Genomic DNA, 20788 nt, shown 5'->3' on the forward strand with positions numbered 1-20788 from the left:
TTGGAGAGTCGTGGGATAGGAGGTAGTGTTCTATTGTGGATTAAAAACTGGTTAAAAGATAGAAAACAGAGAGTAGGGTTAAATGGTCAGTATTCTCAATGGAGAAAGGTAGTTAATGGGCTTCCCCAGGGGTCTGTGCTGGGACCGCTGCTTTTTATTTTATTTGTTGCATTTGTATCCCACATTTTCCCACCTTTCTGCAGGCTCAATGTGGCTAACATATTTATAAATGATCTAGAGATGGGAGTAACTAGTGAGGTAATTAAATTTGCTGATGACACAAAGTTATTCAAAGTCGTTAAAACGCGAGAGGATTGTGAAAAATTACAAGAGGACCTTACGAGACTGGTCGTCTAAATGGCAGATGATGTTTAATGTGAGCAACTGCAAAGTGATGCATGTGGGAAAGAGGAACCCGAATTATAGTTACATAATGCAAGGTTCCACATTAGGAGTCACAGACCAAGAAAGGGATCTAGGTGTCGTCGATGATGATACTTGAAACCTTCTGCTCATTGTGCTGCTGCGGCTAAGAAAGCAAATAGAATGTTAGGTATTATTAGGGAAGGAATGGAAAACAAAAATGAGGATGTTATAATGCCTTTGTATCGCTCCATGGTGCGACCGCACCTCGAATATTGTGTTCAATTCTGGTAGCAGCATCTCAAAAAAGATATAGAGGGGCATTTTTGAAAGGTCGTCCAAGTCAGAATTGGGGCGTCCTCATGAAGTTGTCCAAAATCAGGTAGGCATAATCGAAAAATAGTATGGATGTCCTTAGACATTCCAAAATCACAACGCGAAACAACCAAATCAAGGACGTCCAAAGTGTGGTAAAAAGGATGTTTCTTGCAGAACTGTAGAAGAAAGACATCCATCTTACAGAACCGCCGTCCTTCGGCAGTTCTCTAAGAAACACGTCCTTTTTACTGTACTTTCCACTATGAATGTAAATTTATATTTCCTGTACCTGGATGTTCCACAACTACATTCACTGTACTTGCAAAACATCGAGAAATATAAGGAATATTCATATTTTTAAAATTGTATATATGAAGAGGTTCACACACTTGATAATGATCCATATAAGGAAAGCTCTGCACATATGAACACGTATTCATCCATATAAGGCCCCGCATGCGTGATGACAATCCATGCACGTCATGGACATCCATGTGTCATGGTCGTCCACGTGCGTACCCATCATATATGAGCCAGGACGTCCACGTGCGGACATGTCCATATATGAAACTGTGCATGTAAGGATGTCCATCACGCATGGGCGTCCATATAAGGTGATGCACATTTTCCAACGGACATGTCTCTCAGACACGAGCTGAACTTCAGCGATGCTGAAAGTCTGTGCCTAGTGCACCTTTGCCTTAGGCACTGACGCACTCTTTTCATGCACCACCACCACCTGCCCCCCTGGACTGTCTCTATTCATGCCTGGATTCAAATAAGGGACAGGTTGGAAAGGTAAGTGTTTGTTTCCCCCTCACCCCCGGTCCTGGGCTATCAGGTCCCCCCCCTCCTGTAGCTACACATACAAGAGATCCCTCAGCAATATAAGCACTAACTGTAGTCTGCATTCAAGGGTAATCAGCGATATGTGCACATGCACATTCATTAACAGAATCAATGTACTAGAAAGGAAAAGCATTCTCACATCCCTACAATACTGCACACAAACCGTACTCTCTGTCCTCATGTCTACCTCAATGACATCACCTGTACCAATGTAATGCCCCCCCCACCAATCAGTGTTGTGTGTCTCTCCAATTTGGCTTCCAAATGAATTTGTGTGCTGAAGGCAAGAAGGGCCACCCCCTGACTCCTGGTGTACAAATTTGTATCTTGCAGGCACCTGTACTCATCTGTAAATGTATATAATAATGCAAATGTCGTGTACAATATCAGTTTCCATGTGGCTAATAGGCAAATAGAAAGTCATAACACCTCTGTCCCAGATCAAGGCCTGAGGTTGCAGCTACCCTCCCATGAGTGTGGCTGCAACTTCCAACTAACCACCTCTGAGATGAATGAGATGACATGCCTTACTTCTGTATCCCCCTTTCTGGGGTGGATACTGTTTACTCATAGTGGATGTCATTGCCTCATATTAAAGTAATGTGCTCCCCCCCCAAAAAAAACCTGGTCATCCAACTATAGTCACAACTCAAAATGCAAACATGCTGCTGAGGAATGAGTGTGCCTTGCCAAGACATGCTGTGTACTCTTTGTCAGACTAGCTTCCAGGGTTCCCTGTCATGTCATCTCATGCATCTCACACCCCAGGGCTCACCACACCTTTCCCCATCCCCATCCTCCGCCCCAGGCCAGCCAGCTCTTGCTTAATAATTCTAGCCTATAAAGTGTTATTTCATTACATTTACTTAAAAAACATTATTTTTCATATTGTAACCTTTGGGGGAAAAAACAGCTTTTTGGAAATTGGAAAACAAGTAAATCAAATCAAATTGTCATTAACTTATAATGTCATGGATGGGTGAAGCTATTCATGTAATAAGCCATAAAATATTACTCATATAAAAATGAAAAGGCTACAAGAATATAAACCAACCAGCTTTCTGACTCTCAGTTTGATCACTCCATGTCTTTCTACAGCATAAACAGATAGTCTCTAGAAGGCACAGAAGGGCCCAGTTCAGTCCTCATTCCCACCCACCCCTAGCTCAACACTTCATTTATAGTAATTTATTCTAATTAAGACACCAAGAGGGGAATTTTCAATTTTCATTAGAGTTTGAATTACATTTAATTAGTTTCAAAGAAGCAAACCCTAAATAAATTACAAATTACAACAGTCAAAAGGATCATTATATTCATCTGATATCCCTAGTACCTTCAGAAGTTTTAATTAAACAACTCTATAACACTAAGATGCAGTCAGTAGTTCAGCAGAGAGAGGGATGATATCCAGTCTTTTGCATTGAGTGTCACGTGTATGATTATCTTCCAGTTGGCGAGATGTCATATGTGTGTGCTCAATGCAAAGAGCTCCTAGCTCTCAAAGAACGAGTCTGTTCTCTTGAGGCTACAGTAGCAGACTTGGAGGAGCTGAGGAAGACAGAGAGGTACATAGAGGAGGCCTACAGGAATGTTGCTGTGCTGCCTTTGAGGAGGGAGGCCTTCTAAGAGGACAGCATCACCCTGGTGAGGCTGGAAGTAATCCTGTAGACAGGACCAGCATACCAGGGAATGCAATATCCTCCAGGGGCTAGCACCCAGGTGGGAAGGGTTAGAACTGCTGTTGTAGTTGGTGATTCGATTATTAGGCATATAGATAGCTGGGTGGCTGGTAGACATTAGGATCAACTGGTCACTTGCCTGCCTGGTGCGAAGGTGGCAGACCTCGCGTGTCACCTAGATAGGATTTTAGATAGCGCTGGGGAGGAGCTGGCTGTCTTGGTACATGTGGGTACCAATGACAAAGGAAAATGTGGGAGAGAGGTTCTGGAAGCCAAATTTAGCTCTTAAGTAGAAAGTTCAAATCCAGAACCTCTAGGGTAGCATTTTCTGAAGTGCTACCCATTCCACACGCAGAGCCCAAGAAACAGGCAGAGCTCTGGAGTCTCAATGTGTGGGTGAGATGATGGTGCAGGGAGGAGGGTTTTAGATTTGTTAGGAACTGGGCAACATTCTGTGTAAGGGGGAGCCTATGCATTGGCATTTAAAAAGGAGATAGAGCAGCTTTTAAATTAGAGACTGGGGGAAGGCTACAGTCGCTCAAAAGCGCATGGTTTAGAATAGGGTATCTTTTAAAGATATCACCAAAACAGGGACAATAGGGTATCCCGATAGCAAGGTTGCAAAACAGACCGTAGCAGATCAAGTGTCCTTAAATAAAAATCAGACAAAAGATTGCAAATTAATACTGTCAAGTACTGAGAATAATGTAAATAGGAACAACAAACATAGTTTGAAATGTCTATATGCGAATGCCAGAAGACTAACAAATAAGATGGGAGAGTTAGAATATATTGCACTAAATTAAAAATTAGATATAATAGGCACCTCTGAGATAAGCAGTGGGACACTGTCATACCAGGGTACAAATTATATTGTAGTAATAGGGTGGATCGAATTGGTGGAGGGGTAGCATTGTATGTTAAGGAGGGCCTTGAATCAAATAGATTGAAAATTCTGCAGGAAACAAAACACATCTTGGAATCCCTATGGATTGAAAGTCCATGTGTAAAAGGGAAAAGGATAGTGACAGGAGTGTACTACCATCCGCCTGGCCAGGATGAACAGACGGCTGTAGAAATATTATTGGAAATTAGGGAGGCTAACAATTTGGGCAACATGATAATAATGGGTGATTTCAATTACCCCGATATTGACTGGGTAAATGTAACATCAGGGCATGCTAGGGAGGTAAAATTCCTTGACAAAATCAAGGACTGCTTTATGGAGCAACTGGTACAGGAGCCGATGAGAGAAGGAAAAATTCTAGACCCAGTCCTTAGTGGAGTGCATGATCTGGTGCGGGAGGTAATGGTGATGGGGGCCGCTTGATAACAGTGATCATAATATGATCAGATTTAATAGTAGCTTTGAAGTAAGTATAAGCAGGAAATCCAATACGTTAGAGTTTAACATTAAAAAGGAGACTATGATAAAATGAGAAGAATGGTGGAAAAAAACGTAGAAGAGCAGCTGCGAGGGTAAAAAATTTACATCAGGCATGGATGCTGTTTAAAAATACCATCCTGGAAGCCCAGGCCAAATATTCTGTGTATTAAAAAAGGAGGGAGGAAGACCAAACGACAGCCGGCATGGTTAAAAAGTGAGGTGAAGGAAGCTGTTAGAGCTAAAAGAAAATCCTTCAGAAAATGGAAGACGGAACGGACTGAAAATAATAAGAAACAACATAAGGAATGTCAAGTCAAATGCAAAGCACTGATAGGAAGGAAAAGAGGGACTTCGAAAAAAAAAAAAAGGATGTACTGAGGGCAAAAACACATAGTAAAAATTTTTTTAGGTATCAAGAAGCCGGCAAAAGAATCGGTTGAACTGCTAGATGACCGAGGGGTAAAAGGGGCAATCAGGGAAGACAAAGCCATAGCAGAGAGATTAAATGAATACATTGCTTCGGTCTTCACCGAGGAAGATTTGGGAGAGATACTGGTGCCAGAAATGGTATTTAAAGCTAACGAGTCGGAGAAACTGAATGAAACCTATATAAATCTAGAGGATGTAATGGAGCAATTTGACAAATTGAAGAGCAGCAAATCTCCTGGACCAGATGATATTCATCCCTGAGTACTGATAGAATTAAAAAATTAACTTGTGGAACTATTGTTAGTAATATGTAATTTATCTTTAAAATCGAGCATGGTACTGGAAGATTGGAGGGTAGCCCATGTAACATCGATATTTAAAAAAGGTTTCAGAGGGGATCCGGGAAATTATAGACCGGTGAGCCTGACGTCAGTGCCGGGCAAAATGGTAGAGACTATTATAAAGAACAAAATTACAGAACATATTCAAAAGAATGGATTGATGAGACAAAACCAACATGGATTTAGTGAAGGAAAATCTTTCCTCACCAATCTATTACATTTCTTTGAAGGGGTGAAGAAACATGTGGATAAAGGCGAGCCGGTTGATATTGTGTATCTAGATTTTCAAAAGGCATTTAACAAAGTACCTCATGAAAGACTCCAGAAAAAATTGGAGAGTCATGGGATAGCAGGTAGTGTCCTATTGTGGATTAAAAACTGGTTAAAGGATAGAAAACAGAGAGTAGGGTTAAATGGTCAGTATTCTTGATTGAGAAGGGTAGTTAGTGGGGTTCCCCAGGGGTCTGTGCTGGGACTGCTGTTTTTTTAACATATTTATAAATGATCTAGAGATGGGAGTAACTAGTGAGGTAATTAAATTTGCTGACGACACATTAAAAGTTGTTAAATTGCAAGAGGATTGTGAAAAATTACAAGAGGACCTTACGAGACTGGGAGACTGGGCGTCTAAATGGCAGATGGCGTTTAATGTGAACAAGTGCAAAGGGATGCATGTGGGAAAGAGGGACCCGAATTATAGCTATGTCATGCAAGCTTCCACGTTAGGAGTCACTGACCAAGAAAGGGATCTCAATTCTGGTCACCGCATCTGAAAAAAGATATAGTGGAATTAGAAAAGGTACAGAGAAGGGTGACCACATTGTAAGCCACATTGAGTCTGCAAATAGATGGGAAAATGTGGGATACAAGTGCAATAAATAAAAATAAATAAAGGGGATGGAACAACTCCCCTATGAGGAAAGGCTGAAGCGTCTAGGGCTCTTCAGCTTGGAGAAAAGACGGTTGAGGGGAGATATGATAGAGGTCTATAAAATAATGAGTGGAGTGGAACGGGTAGACATGAATCGTTTGTTTACTCTTTCCAAAAATACTAGGACTAGGGGGCATGCGATGAAGCTACAAAGTAGTAAATTTAATACGAATCGTAGAAAATATTTCTTCACTCAACTTGCAATTAAACTCTGGAATTCGCTGCCAGAGAATGTGGTAAAGGAGGTCAGCTTGGAAGGTTTAAAAAAGGTCTGAATGACTTCCTAAAGGAAAAGTCCATAGACTATTATTAAATTGACTTGGGGAAAATCCACTGCTATTTCTGGGATAAGCAGCATAAAATATATTGAACTTTTTCGTGATCTTGCCAGGTATTTGTGACCAGGATTGGCCACTGTTGGGAAACAGGATGCTGGGCTTGATGGACCTTTGGTCTATCCCAGTGTGGCAATACTTATGTACTTATGTACCTCTGTTTTCTTTCTGTTTGTCTTCTCCTGGTATTCTACCTGCTTCCAGCATGGCTCTTTGTTCTTGGTTACTTTTCTGGAGAAGGTGGAACTGCAAAGAAATTGCAAGCAAAAATAGAAATGGGTGAAAATATGCCAGTTAGGATCCCAATTGTAAATCCCATCCTTAACCTGGGGATTTGAGCAAGGGTTATTTTAGATTGTGATTCTATATCAGGATTGTGCCACTTATGTCCTTGTTTTGAAGGTTTTTATTAAAATAATATTAAGTTTGGTGATCTGATAAAAACTGTTTATGGGAAAATTTCCACATTAAGGTTAGGATTCTAAATGATTCTGCAGGCCTAGTACGCAGTTAATGAACTTGAGAAATAAGATGGTCCAATGTTATGCAACATCCCTACTGCGACTAATTTGTCTGGCATGGCCTTAATGGGGAAATGTTCATGTGCACAGCGGTGCTGGACTCTAAGAGGTGTAATTGGGAAGTAGTAAGCCTTGGGTGAGCTCTAGGCATCAAGATGCCCATTACAATCTACAATCCCATGTAGGGCCCACAAACAGGGCCCTACATGGTTCCGAACTACAAAGGAAAACCAATAAAGAACAAACTAGCATGTAATAAATACTGAATGCCAATGCACAGGAGATGGAGAGAGTAGACTAATCTCTGCAGACTAGAGGCCAATCGAATTTCGGTTCTGGTGCCAAAACTGGCCCAAAATCCTTTTTTCTGCCTGGTTTTGGCCAATAGGCTACAGCTATGGTTTCGGCCGAAACTGTGTTTTTGTGGAAGTTTGTGCTTTGCCCTGTTTGTCTCTCTCCCTTCCCTCCAAACAGGAGTTGCTTCTGTCCCCTACTGCCCACCTGTAAATGCCTCCCCCCCATGGGCCTATTTTACAATTTCTGGCAGTCTAGGGGTATAGTTAGAACAGGAGTGAGCCCTAGTCACTCCTGCCCATGCTGGCTCTGCTCTCAAAATGGCTGCCATGACCTCTAATGGGAATCTTTTGAGACTACACAAGAGGTCACGGCAGCCATTTTGAGAGTAAAAGGGCAAGAACGATTGGGGATCATTCATGCCTTGACTACACCATTAGACCACCAAGGATTGTAAGGTGGTTGGGGGGGGGGGGGGGGCTACTCTTTGCAAGTAATGCAGTTATGGTTTTGCATAGTAGTTTATATGGTAAATAGAGTGCTCCAAATAAATGATTTCATATAAAAATTTAGCAGGAATTTAAGTCTATAAATTTGGGATGACAACCTTCTTAGAATTAGCCTCTCTGTGGAGATATGACATCAGGTGTCACTCCAAGTGTGCTGTAAAGTCAGCCATTGTAAAAGCACTGTCGCTTGTAGTTTCAGTTTTCATTAGCTGAAGTCCATGTGTATGGAGGTGATTTTGCTTGGAGGTAAAATATGGTCTTTCATTATTTAAATTATTACATATATTGGCTTGGACACTATTTGGGCGATTCTAAAGAATTTCTAGGCTTTGTCGGGTATGATGAAAATGTAGCCTTGTAATCAAACTTATGACATGCAGAAGCTAGATTCTATAAGAAAGGAACCTGCAGTGACTGTTTTCAAGCATACAAACTGGTCAGCCTATATTGTTAGTATTTTATTTTATTTTATTGCATTTGTATCCCACATTTTCCCACCTTTTTGCGGGCTCAGTGTGGCTTACAATACATTATGAATAATGAGAATACAATTTGTTACAATTCAGGTTATGGATTACATAGTGAGGAGATTAAAACGAGACAAAATCAAAATCTCTAAACGAGACAAAATCAAAATCGAGAGGAATGAATCAGTTGAGCAGAACATAGGGACATTGGAAGGAGATAGCGGGAAATTTGGGGCGTTATGTGCGGCATATGGTATACATTTTCCTGTGAGTAGAGGTATGAGTGTGGTGAGATTAAGGGGTTGAGGGTTTATAAGTGGATGTATTGATGTGTTGCTGGACAATAGGGAAATTATATCACAAATGAAGTTTATATATTAGAAAATAATTTGAAAAATGTATTGCTCTTGACTGTAATTTTTCAGTGCATATATAGTCATTGCATTCAGTAACATCACTGGGCTTTTTTATTCTGGATTGTGCATCAAGCTGATATAATGTACACAGTGTAGACCAATGTCTGGATTCCTTTACCCTATTTTAGTAAGAATCAATATCATGCTTGTCCTTAATCATTTTTTAACTAAATATAAAGGAGCCATCTCAATGCTACTTTCTTTTGCTACTTGTGCACAGTTTGGGTAAGCATAAAAAGCTGACAATCATGATTTTTTTTTACATGTTCTCACAAAGTTCCTGTCTCAGAGGATACATAACTACATCTGCATTGACTTGGAAACTAAACATGCCAGACTTGTTGAGATGTACTTGTTAAAATGGCTCTCCCAGTTGGCAGCCTGTGCTTGCAGTTCCTAGGACTGGAGGGTAATCTCCTGTGGGTTTAACAAGGGCTACTGACTGCAAACTCTGACAATCGCCAGTGGGCCTCAGTTTATTTGTTACATTTGTATTCCACATTTTCCCACCTATTAGTAGGCTCAAAGTGGCTTATATAGTTCCAGAAAGGTGGTTACAGACTCCGGTATGAACAAATACAGAGTAGGAGTACAGTTAATTAGATTTGGTGTGGTTCATCCCAAGCAAATTGCTAGGGTGGGATCATGTGTCAGGGGTTGAGTACTGTCCGTTTCCTAGTTTAATTATGTTTCATTATTCGGTGTTTATATCAGTTCTGTGGGGTATGCCTTTCTGAAAAGGTGAGTCTTTAGTTTTTTTCAGAATTTTAGATGTTTATTCGTGGTTTTCAGGCCTTTTGGTAGTGTCTTCCAGAGCTGTGTTCACATTCACACAACCAAATTTAGTTTTCGGTTTCAGTTTCAGCTTTGACGGAAAGCAGGCAATACTTTTCAGTTGCAATTTTGGTTTCTGTAGGCCTTACTGCAGACAGTGTGGGCTTTGATCCTCTTCCTGACTCTGCCAACAGCTGACTTACCAGGACAAAAATCTGCTTTTGGAACCAATGAATTAGCACATCTGAAAACGCCGCTCCTAAACATTTATGCCCTAGGCCAGCTGGTCCCAAACCAGGTCTTGGAGGCACCCCAGCCAGTCAGGTTTTCAGGATATCCACAATGAATATTTATGAGAGAATTTTGCCATAGCAGAGCGATTAAATGAATGCTTTGCTTCGGTCTTCACCGAGGAAGATACCGGTGCCAGAAATGGTATTCAAAGCTGACGAGTCAGAGAAACTGAATGAAATCTCTATAAACCTAGAGGATGTAATGGGGCAATTTGACAAACTGAAGAGTAGCAAATCTCCTTGACCAGATGATATTCATCCCTGAGTACTGATAGAATTAAAAAATAAACTTGCGGAACTATTGTTAGTAATATGTAATTTAGCTTTAAAATCGAGCATGGTACTGGAAGATTGGAGGGTGGCCAATGTAACACCGATTTTTAAAAAAGGTTGCAGAGGAGATCCGGGAAATTATAGACCGGTGAGACTGATGTCGGTGCCGGGCAAAATGGTAGAGATTATTATTAAGAACAAAATTACAGAGCATATTCAAAAGCATGGATTAATGAGACAAAGCCAACATGGATTTAGTGAAGGGAAATCTTGCCTCACCAATCTATTACATTTCTTTGAAGGGGTGAACAAACATGTGGATAAAGGTGAGCCGGTTGATATTGTGTATCTGGATTTTCAAAAGGCGTTTGACAAAGTACCTCATGAAAAACTCCAGAGGAAATTGGAGAGTCATGGGATAGGAGGTAGTGTCCTACTGTCCTACTGTGGATTAACATTGCTTTTGACTCGTAACCACTTGAAACCACTCGCCTCCACCTACCCTCCTCTCTTCCTTCCCGTTCACATTAATTGATTTGATTTGCTTACTTTATTTATTTTTTGTCTATTAGATTGTAAGCTCTTTGAGCAGGGACTGTCTTTCTTCTATGTTTGTGCAGCGCTGCGTACGCCTTGTAGTACTATAGAAATGCTAAATAGTACTAGTAGTAAAACAGAGAGTAGGGTTAAATAGTCAGTATTCTCAGAGGAGAAAGGTAGATAGTGGGGTTTGAGGAAAGGGGGAGTAGGAGGAGTAGGCTCTTGAGCAACACCAGTAGGCGACGTAGATAGGAACAATCTCTTTATTTAAATATACACTCGACAGATAGTGGGGTTTCCCAGGGGTCTATGCTGGGACCACTGCTTTTTAATATATTTATAAATGACCAAGAGTTGGGAGTAACTAGTGAGATAATTAAATTTGCCTACGACACAAAGTTATTCAAAGTTGTTAAATCGCAAGAGGATTGTGAAAAATTACAAGAGGACCTTACGAGACTAGGTGACTGGGTGTCTAAATGGCAGATGACGTTTAATGTGAGCAAGTGCAAAGTGATGCATGTGGAATTATAGCTATGTAATGCAAGTTTCCATGTTAGGAGTTACCGACCAAGAAGGGGATCTAGGCGTCGGCGTTCATGAAACATTGAAACCCTCTGTTCGGCGTGCTGCAGCGGCTAAGAAAGCAAATAGAATGTTGGGTATTATTAGGAAAGGAATGGAAAACAAAAATGAGGATGTTATAATGCCTTTGCATTGCTCCATGGTGCGACCACACCTTGAATATTGTGTTCAATTCTGGTCGCCACATCTCAAAAAAGATATAGTGGAATTAGAAAAGATACAGAGAAGGCCGATGAAAATGATAAAGGGGATGGGACGACTTCCCTAGAAGGAAAGGCTGAAGCGGCTAGGGCTCTTCAGCTTGGAGAAAAGACGGCTGAGGGGAGATATGATACAGGTCTATAAAATAATGAGTGGAGTGGAATGGGTAGATGTGAATTGTTTGTTTACTCTTTCCAAAAATACTAGGACTAGGGGGCATGCGATGTAGCTACAAAGTAGTAAATTTAATATCTGAAAACCTGACTGGCTGAGCTGCCTCCAGGACCAGGTTTGGGAACCACTGCCCTAGGCACATGTTTAGTTTGCTTATGCCTTAATTCTGCCCTAGGTAAGAGACAGTACAGAGCCCCACAGCAAGTATTTGCTTATTACACTTGCAAAAAACACATGCTCCTACCTGCTGACTAGATGGTGTTTGGCTGATATTTTTTTTTTGCAACAGGTATAATTAAATGTGAATTAAATATGTCTTCTTTTACTGTTTTTTTGTACTTGTCATAGTAGGCAGTCAGTAACAACCGTTAAGTGCAAAGTGAGGAACTCCAGGATACATGGATTCACAGAGCACATGATACAGACTGGAGTTTGGCTGTGTCATTAGGAGCAACCCTAACTTGAACACAGTGGGTCCCCATTTTTAGTGCCAGGTGTACCACAGTAGGTGAGAATGGTATGGTATTTGCGTTACAAGACGTATGAGGAGAGACTTGCTGAACTAAACATGTATACTCTGGAGGAAAGGAGAAACAGGGGTGATATGATACAGACATTCAAATATTTGAAAGGTATTAATCCGCAAATGAACCTTTTCCGGAGATGCGAAGGCGGTAGAACGAGAGGACATGAAATGAGATTGAAGGGGGGCAGACTCAAGAAAAATGTCAGGAAGTATTTTTTCACGGAGAGAGTAGTGGATGCTTGGAATGCCCTCCCGCGGGAGGTGGTGGAAATGAAAACGGAAACGGAATTCAAACATGCGTGGGATAAGCATAAAGGAATCCTGTGCAGAAGGAATGGATCCTCAGGAGCTTAGTCGAGATCGGGAGGCGGGGCTGGTAGTTGGGAGGCAGGGATAGTGCTGGGCAAACTTATACGGTCTGTGCCAGAGCCGGTGGTGGGAGGCGGGACTGGTGGTTGGGAGGCAGGGATAGTGCTGGGCAGACTTATACGGTCTGTGCCAGAGCCGGTGGTGGGAGGCAGGGATAGTGCTGGGCAGACTTATACGGTCTGTGCCAGAGCCGGTGGTGGGAGGCGGGGCTGGTGGTTGGGAGGCGGGGATAGTGCTGGGCAGACTTATACGGTCTGTGCCCTGAAGAGCACAGGTACAAATCAAAGTAGGATATACACAAAAAGTAGCACATATGAGTTGTCTTGTTGGGCAGACTGGATGGACCATGCAGGTCTTTTTCTGCCGCCATCTACTATGTTAACCTGTGTGTTGAAAGCCGCCTAGCTTATTCACAGCAGGCAACTGGAAAAACAATGAATTTGATGGTTGGTTTGGTTAGTGTATTGTTGGAATTTATATAATTTTGTAATAAAAGTTGCAAACTTTTTTCTCCATGTCTGGTTTTGGTTTCATCGTTGGATTATCTTCCTAAACTGTGGATCTGGACCCCAAATGGGGGTCACAAAATCTGCATTTGGGGTCATGACCTAGGTGGGCTCTCTATAAATACATCATTCTGCACTTCCGGGGATCACACAATTTTATTTTGGCCACAGAAAGATTGGGAAGCAGAATGTTATGATTTTTTCAAAATCTCTATAATCACACTAATCTCTCATGACTTTGATGGTCAGGTAAATAGTAAAAAAATAAAAAAGTTTCACTTGCAATGTAAAATTATTTCAGTGATGGCTATCATAACTGACTCTATACCATGAATTTTGTTCCCATCATATATCTGCTCTTGGTGCCTCAGCTATATGGTAAGCCATATTGTAGAAAATCTTTAGCATCGGGGTCACAAAATGAATTAATTTGGGGTTAATTATCCCCTAGGTTCTGCAGTTCAGCTGTCTAGTACCAGAGAGAACCCCGAGAAGGCTGATTGCATCTCAAAACTGACTCCATCACAGGATAGAATAGTGCACTTTCTTTAACCAAACCAAGGGATTATTAACAGATATTAATAAAGAGAAGGAGAGATAGTATAGTTCAATAGATTATAAGTTTATTCTTACTTACCCAAAGCTTATTACGGGATATTTCTACATGAAATCACCTTTATTTCTGAGACACCACAGAATATACAAGTGGCATGTATAATCAATTGGTTACAGGAATTATAATATTCCAGCTGCAAACAGGTGTTATCTGGGTTTGAGTCTATAATGTTATATTTTACTACTCAAAGCCAATTAGTAGATATCAAAGACTCAAAACTCACTCAAGGGAAAGCAATTACTTAGCCAATTAGATATCGTGCATTGGTTTCCCCTGGAGAGAGGGCAGTAGTGGACGCCTCCCTTGAAGCAGGAAGTACACTAATTTTTATAGGTTTACTCAGGATCAGGGTTGCCAGGTGGAAAATTTTTTTCTAGCCCAATCCAGCCCAAAAACCAGCCCAAAACCCGCCCAAACACAAACCCCGCCCCTGACACCCCCACCCCCGCGTCATCACCCCCGCCCCCGCCGTCACCGGCCCCGCCTCCCCCGTCACCGGCCCCGCCTCCCCGTCATCGGCCCCGCCTCCCCGTCATCGGCCCCACCTCCCACGTCATCGGCCCGCCCAAAACGTCACTAACCCCGCCCAAAAAAACGTCACTAACCCCGCCCCCCCGCGGCCGAAAAAGGCAAAAAGCCGCCCAAAAAACCGCACAGAAACCCAAAAAGCCGCCCAAAAAACCGCAACCCGCCGCGGGCAAAAATTACCCGCGGCGGGTCGCGGAAAACCGCCCAATTGGGCGGTAAAACCGCCCACCTGGCAACACTGCTCAGGATATGGGTAAGCACATCTGATTGGATCTATGTTAATGTCATGGTTAGCACTGATTGGCTTATGCTAATGAGTAGCTTCAAATCTTAAACATGCTCTCATCCTTAGCTTGCTTAACCACAAATTTAAGCAAGACCTTGCACCTGGCTGTTCTGACCACAAACTTTTCCTTTCCCACCATGTTGCTAGACAATGTCACTCTGTCAGTTAGACCCTTGTGATTTCCTGTTGTTCTCTGCAGTGCTCCAACACTGGAGATCAAGTCAGAGTTACACAGGCCTGCAAGCTTTTCTCTCATTTTGGAGCCTGAACCAATGTCTCAGGCCTGGGCTGTCAAATAATTATACAGTATCTATGTTAGTATAATGTTCCAATGCATGTTTATTAGCTGTACCATTAGTATTATGCTATCATTGTATTATATCTCTGGTATTTGAATTCCAGTGCTGTTAAATGTGTATATTTGTAATACTGTTTTACGGTAGTTCTCTTATTAGGTTTCAATTTACTATTTTCAAGTTTATCTCATTTGTTGTATTTATGTTTATTCTTGTTTATTGTACTATTGTTAAGCTGTTAACAAAATTATAAGTTGTATGTTAAACTGTACCTACATACTGTACACCGCCTTGGGTGAATCTCTTAATAAAGGTGGTTAACAAATCCCAATCAATCAATCAATCAATAAATAATTGTACTCTTATTGCTAACCTGTACCATAGGTTTGGGTTGCTTACCATACCGTCCAAGCTTCAGCACACACATTCTTTATTTTACAGAAGTCTGACTTCTCAGCACATCTGAATACATGCAACCTGAGTCTCCCTGCAAAGCTGGCAGTTCTGCAACAAAGTTCTTGACAACTTTCAGTATAATCCTGAAGGCTTTTTTACTCTACATAATATATCCTGAGCCTTGCTGATATTCTTGGAACGTATCCATGTATTTCAAGAGACCGCAAGCACAGAACAAGGTGGCGAGTTTTTTTTTTTTTTTTAGAAAGTTTAGAGGTGCACGAATTGGCACCTCAGAACCGTCTCACTAAGACACCGACAACCACCGCTCCAAATTTACAAAAATGTATTTCTTATTGACATAACGCCGGTAACTAAGGGTTGTTGCCAAGGACGCTCTGCACCAACTTCCGGTTCTAGCCCTTGGGGCTGTGTCTGCCTTTCTCCGGTCGTTAATTACGTACCCATCCCGTTAACCGTTCCCCCTCGACCTCTCGTCTGCTCCGAGCCCTCCCACTCGCGGCTCTCACCTGTCTCCGGTCTCCCGACGCTTCACGCTTGCGGAAGGCCCGGACGCTTTCTCTGCCGTTACCATGGAGACGGGTCGGCGCGACCCCGACGGGAGGAAGGAAAGGGTGGCCGTGCGCCGGACGGGGGTGGGTCGCTGCCAAAGAGGTTAGATTGAGAACAGGAGATGGTATGCAAGGAAGCCAATTAGGACGATCTGAGTTTCCCCTGCCTAGCGGAGCCGTCATCCCCGTTTACTGAAAACAAAGCAAGCAAACCTATGAGCTGCTGCATCCACATTGTCATTTTTTAATTGTTGCTCCATCTGTAACAAGTCTAAAGATGTTTCAGTTGGATAGGCAGTGCCTTAAAAGGTGGAGGATAAAACGTTTTTTGTTTGTTTTTTTCTTTACTTATTGGACAGCTTTTTAATTTATTTGAAAGCTTCCCCTATGTAGATATAAATATTATGAAATAACAACTGAATAGCACTAAAACAGCTTAAAAATAGCTGGTAGAAACAGCAATTTTAAACTCTGTATTTTGTGCTCATTTTTCTACACTAAAAACTAAATAAATACACTGTATACAATACAGATGGCCAAATTTCAGTGAGGATATCCTGTTTCCTAATGGGTTCATCTTAAATGTTGTTGTAATCTGCCTTGGGAAGCATGGTGTTATAACAATGATGGAATATATTGAAATTAAATGGAAGTAGAATTAAACTCTCCTTTCATTGGGGCACATGTAATCATATCTTTTATTTATTTGTTACATTTGTATCCCACATTTTCCCACCTTTTTGCAAGTTCAATGTGGCTTACATTAGTACCGGAAATGACGTTCGTCAGTTCCGGTATGAACAAATACAAGGTGTTATTGTGGTAGAATAAGGTTCATGTGTGGTAGATATATTGGGAAACATAGAGAAGAAGAGGGAAGTTGAGTGTGTCTGATACGATCTATTGTTTTGTTGTGTTGCAGGTACTCAGGCTTTTATGTTGGGTCAGTGGGATATGCCTTCCTGAACAGGTTTGTTTTTAGTTCTTTCCGGAAATTTAGGTGGTTGTACGTTGTTTTTACTACTTTTGGCAGAGTGTTCCATTGTTCTGCGCTTAAGTAGGAAAAGCTGGATGCATATGTTGATTTGTATTTGAGTCCTTTGCTGCTTGGGTAGTGAAGATTTAGGTATGTTCGTGCTGATCTTGTTGTGTTTCTGCTTGGCAGGCCTATGAGGTCTGTCATGTATCCCAGGGTTTCGCTGTAGATTATTTTATGAACCAGGGTGCAGATTTTGAAAGCAATACGTTCTTTGATTGGGAGCCAATGCAGTTTTTCTCGTAGGGGTTTGGCGCTTTCAAAATGTGTTTTTCCAAATATAATTCTGGCTGCTGTGTTTTGAGCAGTCTGAAGTTTCTTTATAATTTGTTCTTTGCAACCCACATAGATTCCATTGTAGTAGTCTGCATGGCTTAGTACCATTGATTGTGTTAGGCTGCGGAATATTTCCCTCGGGAAGAATGGTTTCACACGTTTAGGTTTCCACATTGAGTGAAACATTTTCTTTATGGTAGATTTTGCTTGGCTCTCTATTGAGAGGTTCCAGTTGATTGTAACTCCGAGAATTTTCAGGCTGTCTGCGATAGGGAGGGTATTAACCTGGGATGTTGATGTTTGTGGGTTTATATGTGTTGTATTGGGATGATATGATGAGGCAGTGTGTTTGTGTTGAGTTTTAGTTGGAATGTGTTTGCCCATGAGTCCATGATGTTTAAACTGAGCTTGATTTCATTGGTGATTTCTGGCAGACCATGTTTGTATGGGATATATATTGTGACGTCATCAGCATATATGAATGGGTTAAGGCCTTGAATGTAAGCTATTTTGAGCAGGGACTGTCTTTCTTCTTCATGTTCAATTGTAAAGCGCTGCGTATGACTGGTAGTACTATAAAAGTGATTTATAGTAGTAGTTATAAGGACTTGGCTAGTGGGGTCATCATGAGGTTGAAAAGGATCGGTGATAGTGGTGATCCCTGTGGTACTCCACAGTCTGGTTTCCAAGGTGATGATATATTTTTGCTAGCTTTCACTTGATATGTTCTTGTGGTTAGGAAACCCTTGATCCATTTGAGTGTATTTCCGCTGATTCCGAAGTAATCTAGGAGTCTTAGTGATATATTATGATTGACCATGTCGAATGCACTGGACATGCCAAAGTGTAGGAGAAGTATACTTTTACCTACTGCTATTTCCTTCTTGAATTTAGTTAAGAGAGTAAGTAATACTGTTTCGGTGCTGTGTAGGGGGCGGAATCCTAATTGTGATTTGTGTAGTATTGTGAATTTGTCTATGTATTCATTAAGTTGTTTGGTTACCAAGCCTTCCATTAACTTGACTACCAGTGGAATAGATGCTACTGGACGGTAGTTGGTAATGTAATTTGCTTTTTTCTTGGTGTCTTTTGGTATTGGGGTGAGTAGAATATTGCCTTTTTCTTTAGGAAAGGTACCTTGTTGAAGCATGACATTTAATTGGGATGTGAGGTCTGTTATGAAGCGGGGAAGGTATCCATTTGACAGTGACTGTTGGAGTACCTCTTAATCACCTGGGTAACTGTATCGGCTGTGAGGAAAGCGAAATTTGACCAGGTTCGATCTGCTGAGTATTCGCCAGGTGGTGGGTCCAGTTCATTGATGAAGTTTTGTATGTCCTTGTTGTCCTGAGGTAGTGTTTTGCATAGGTTTGCAATTTTTTTGTTGAAGTATTTGGCAAGGTTGTCTGCAGATGGGATATCAATTTTCGTTGTGGTGATCGGCGTTATGTCTAGTAATTTGTTCACGAGCTGGTATAGTTTCTCCGTGTCTTTATAATCCGGCCCTATTTTAGTTTTGTAGTATGACCTTTTGGTCTGTCTTATTGCATATTTGTATTTCCTTTGTAATTGTTTCCATGCGTTGAGTGTATGTTCATTTTTTATTTTTTTCCATGCGCGTTCCAGTTTCCTGGATTGTGTTTTTAGTTTTTTCAGTTCTTCGTTGAACCATGGTATCGAGTTGTGTCTGCGTGAGGTTCTTGTTCGTAAGGGTGCTATTTCATCTAATATTTATTTACATCTTTTGTCTCATTCTGAGAGGTAATATATGGAGTCCGTTTGTGTTGTCCAATCATTATTATATATCTGTTTCCAGAATGTTTCCGCATCTATTTGGCCTCTCATGGTGTAGGATGTGTGTTCTCGTATGTGGAGAGAACCTTTTTTCCGCCATTTTAGGGATAAGTTTAATTTGTAATGGTCAGTCCATGGTGTTTCTGTCCACTAGTTTCTGATATTATTAGGTTCTAGTCTGTGGACAGTTTATATGAGAAGAGGTTGAGTGTGTGTCCTTTCGCATGGGTTGATTGCATATGTGGCCATTTGAGATTGCATAATTTATATTCAATAGCTTTTACATACACAAATGGATTATTCTGTTGTTTGAGCATGTTTCAGGGACAAGTGGTTTATAAGTCAAATTAATAAAAATATTTTCTGTCAAACATCTCTTATTTGTGGAAACATAACTAAATGGGCTATAAGCCCCTAATGCAGCCCATTGGTTTTCTTATATTTTGTTCATGTGATGGCTCATACTGTGCCAAAACTGGAAATACAGTGAGACAGAATAATAGAATTCAGTAACATCCAAAATGTATTTTTTTTAAATGTTTTAATCATCCCCCGCCACGAAAGTGGGTTTTTCCCCCCAAACCCACCTCCCCACTCCCCCCGTTTTCTATTTCTGTTGATGGCTCTCTCATTCTCCGTCTCCTCAGCTCGAAACCTTGGGGTTATCTTTGACTCTTCTCTGCTCATATCCAGCAGACCGCCAAGACCTGTCGTTTCTTTCTTTACAACATCCATAAAATCCGCCCCTTTCTTTCTGAGCACTCTACCAAAACCCTCATCCACACCCTTGTCACCTCTCGTTTAGACTACTGCAATCTGCTTCTTGCTGGCCTCCCACTTAGTCACCTCTCTCCTCTCATATAGTAACATAGTAACATAGTAGATGACGGCAGAAAAAGACCTGCACGGTCTATCCAGTCTGCCCAAGAAGATAAATTCATATGTGCTACTTTTTTAACATAGTAACATAGTAGATGACGGCAGAAAAAGACCTGCACGGTCCATCCAGTCTGCCCAAGACAAACTCATATGTGTATACCTTACCTTGAATTTGTACCTGTCCTTTTCAGGGCACAGACCATATAAGTCTGCCCAGCAGTATTTCCCGCCTCCCAACCACCAGTCCCGCCTCCCATCACCGGCTCTGGTACAGACCGTATAAGTCTGCCCTCCCCTATCCTAGCCTCCCAACCACCAACCCCTCTTCCCCCCACCTGCTCCGCCACCCAATTTCAGCTAAGCTTCTGAGGATCCTCTCCAATCGGTTCAAAACTCTGCTGCCCGTCTCATCTTCCGCCAGGGTCGCTTTACTCATACTACCCCTCTCCTCAAGTCACTTCACTGGCTCCCTATCTGTTTTCGCATCCTGTTCAAACTTCTTCTACTAACCTATAAATGTACTCACTCTGCTGCTCCCCAGTATCTCTCCACACTCGTCCTTCCCTACACCCCTTCCGTGCACTCTGCTCCATGGATAAATCCTTCTTATCTGTTCCCTTCTCCACTACTGCCAACTCCAGACTTCGCGCCTTCTGTCTCGCTGCACCCTACGCCTGGAATAAACTTCCTGAGCCCCTACGTCTTGCCCCATCCTTGGCCACCTTTAAATCTAGACTGAAAGCCCACCTATTTAACATTGCTTTTGACTCGTAACCACTCGCCTCCACCCTACCCTCCTCTCCTCCTTCCTGTACACATTAATTGATTTGATTTGCTTATTTTTTTTTGTCTATTAGATTGTAAGCTCTTTGAGCAGGGACTGTCTTTCTTCTATGTTTGTGCAGCGCTGCGTACGCCTTGCAGCGCTATAGAAATGCTAAATAGTAGTAGTAGATGAGGGGGGGGGGGATAAAATGAAAAATTATGATGACAGACCATGTTGTAATTTGATAAGTTTGTATATTA

At 41.6% G+C, this 20788-nt stretch overlaps 1 protein-coding gene across 1 annotated transcript in view; it reads right to left on the reverse strand.

Annotated features, from left to right (window-relative positions):
• Nucleotides 1–15273, reverse strand: part of TTLL6 (tubulin tyrosine ligase like 6) — a 285854-nt gene extending 270581 nt beyond the window's left edge. The window contains exons 1-2 of the mRNA XM_030192275.1: nt 15209–15273; nt 6791–6881 (exon numbers count right to left, since the gene is read on the reverse strand). Of these exons, the coding sequence (XP_030048135.1) occupies nt 6791–6881; nt 15209–15211 (94 nt within the window). The 5' untranslated portion in view covers nt 15212–15273. The remainder of the gene's footprint in view (nt 1–6790; nt 6882–15208) is intronic.
• Nucleotides 15274–20788: the final 5515 nt, after the last annotated feature.

This window comes from Microcaecilia unicolor, chromosome 1 (genome assembly GCF_901765095.1).
Source record: "Microcaecilia unicolor chromosome 1, aMicUni1.1, whole genome shotgun sequence".
NCBI classification, from domain to species: Eukaryota; Metazoa; Chordata; class Amphibia; order Gymnophiona; family Siphonopidae; genus Microcaecilia; species Microcaecilia unicolor.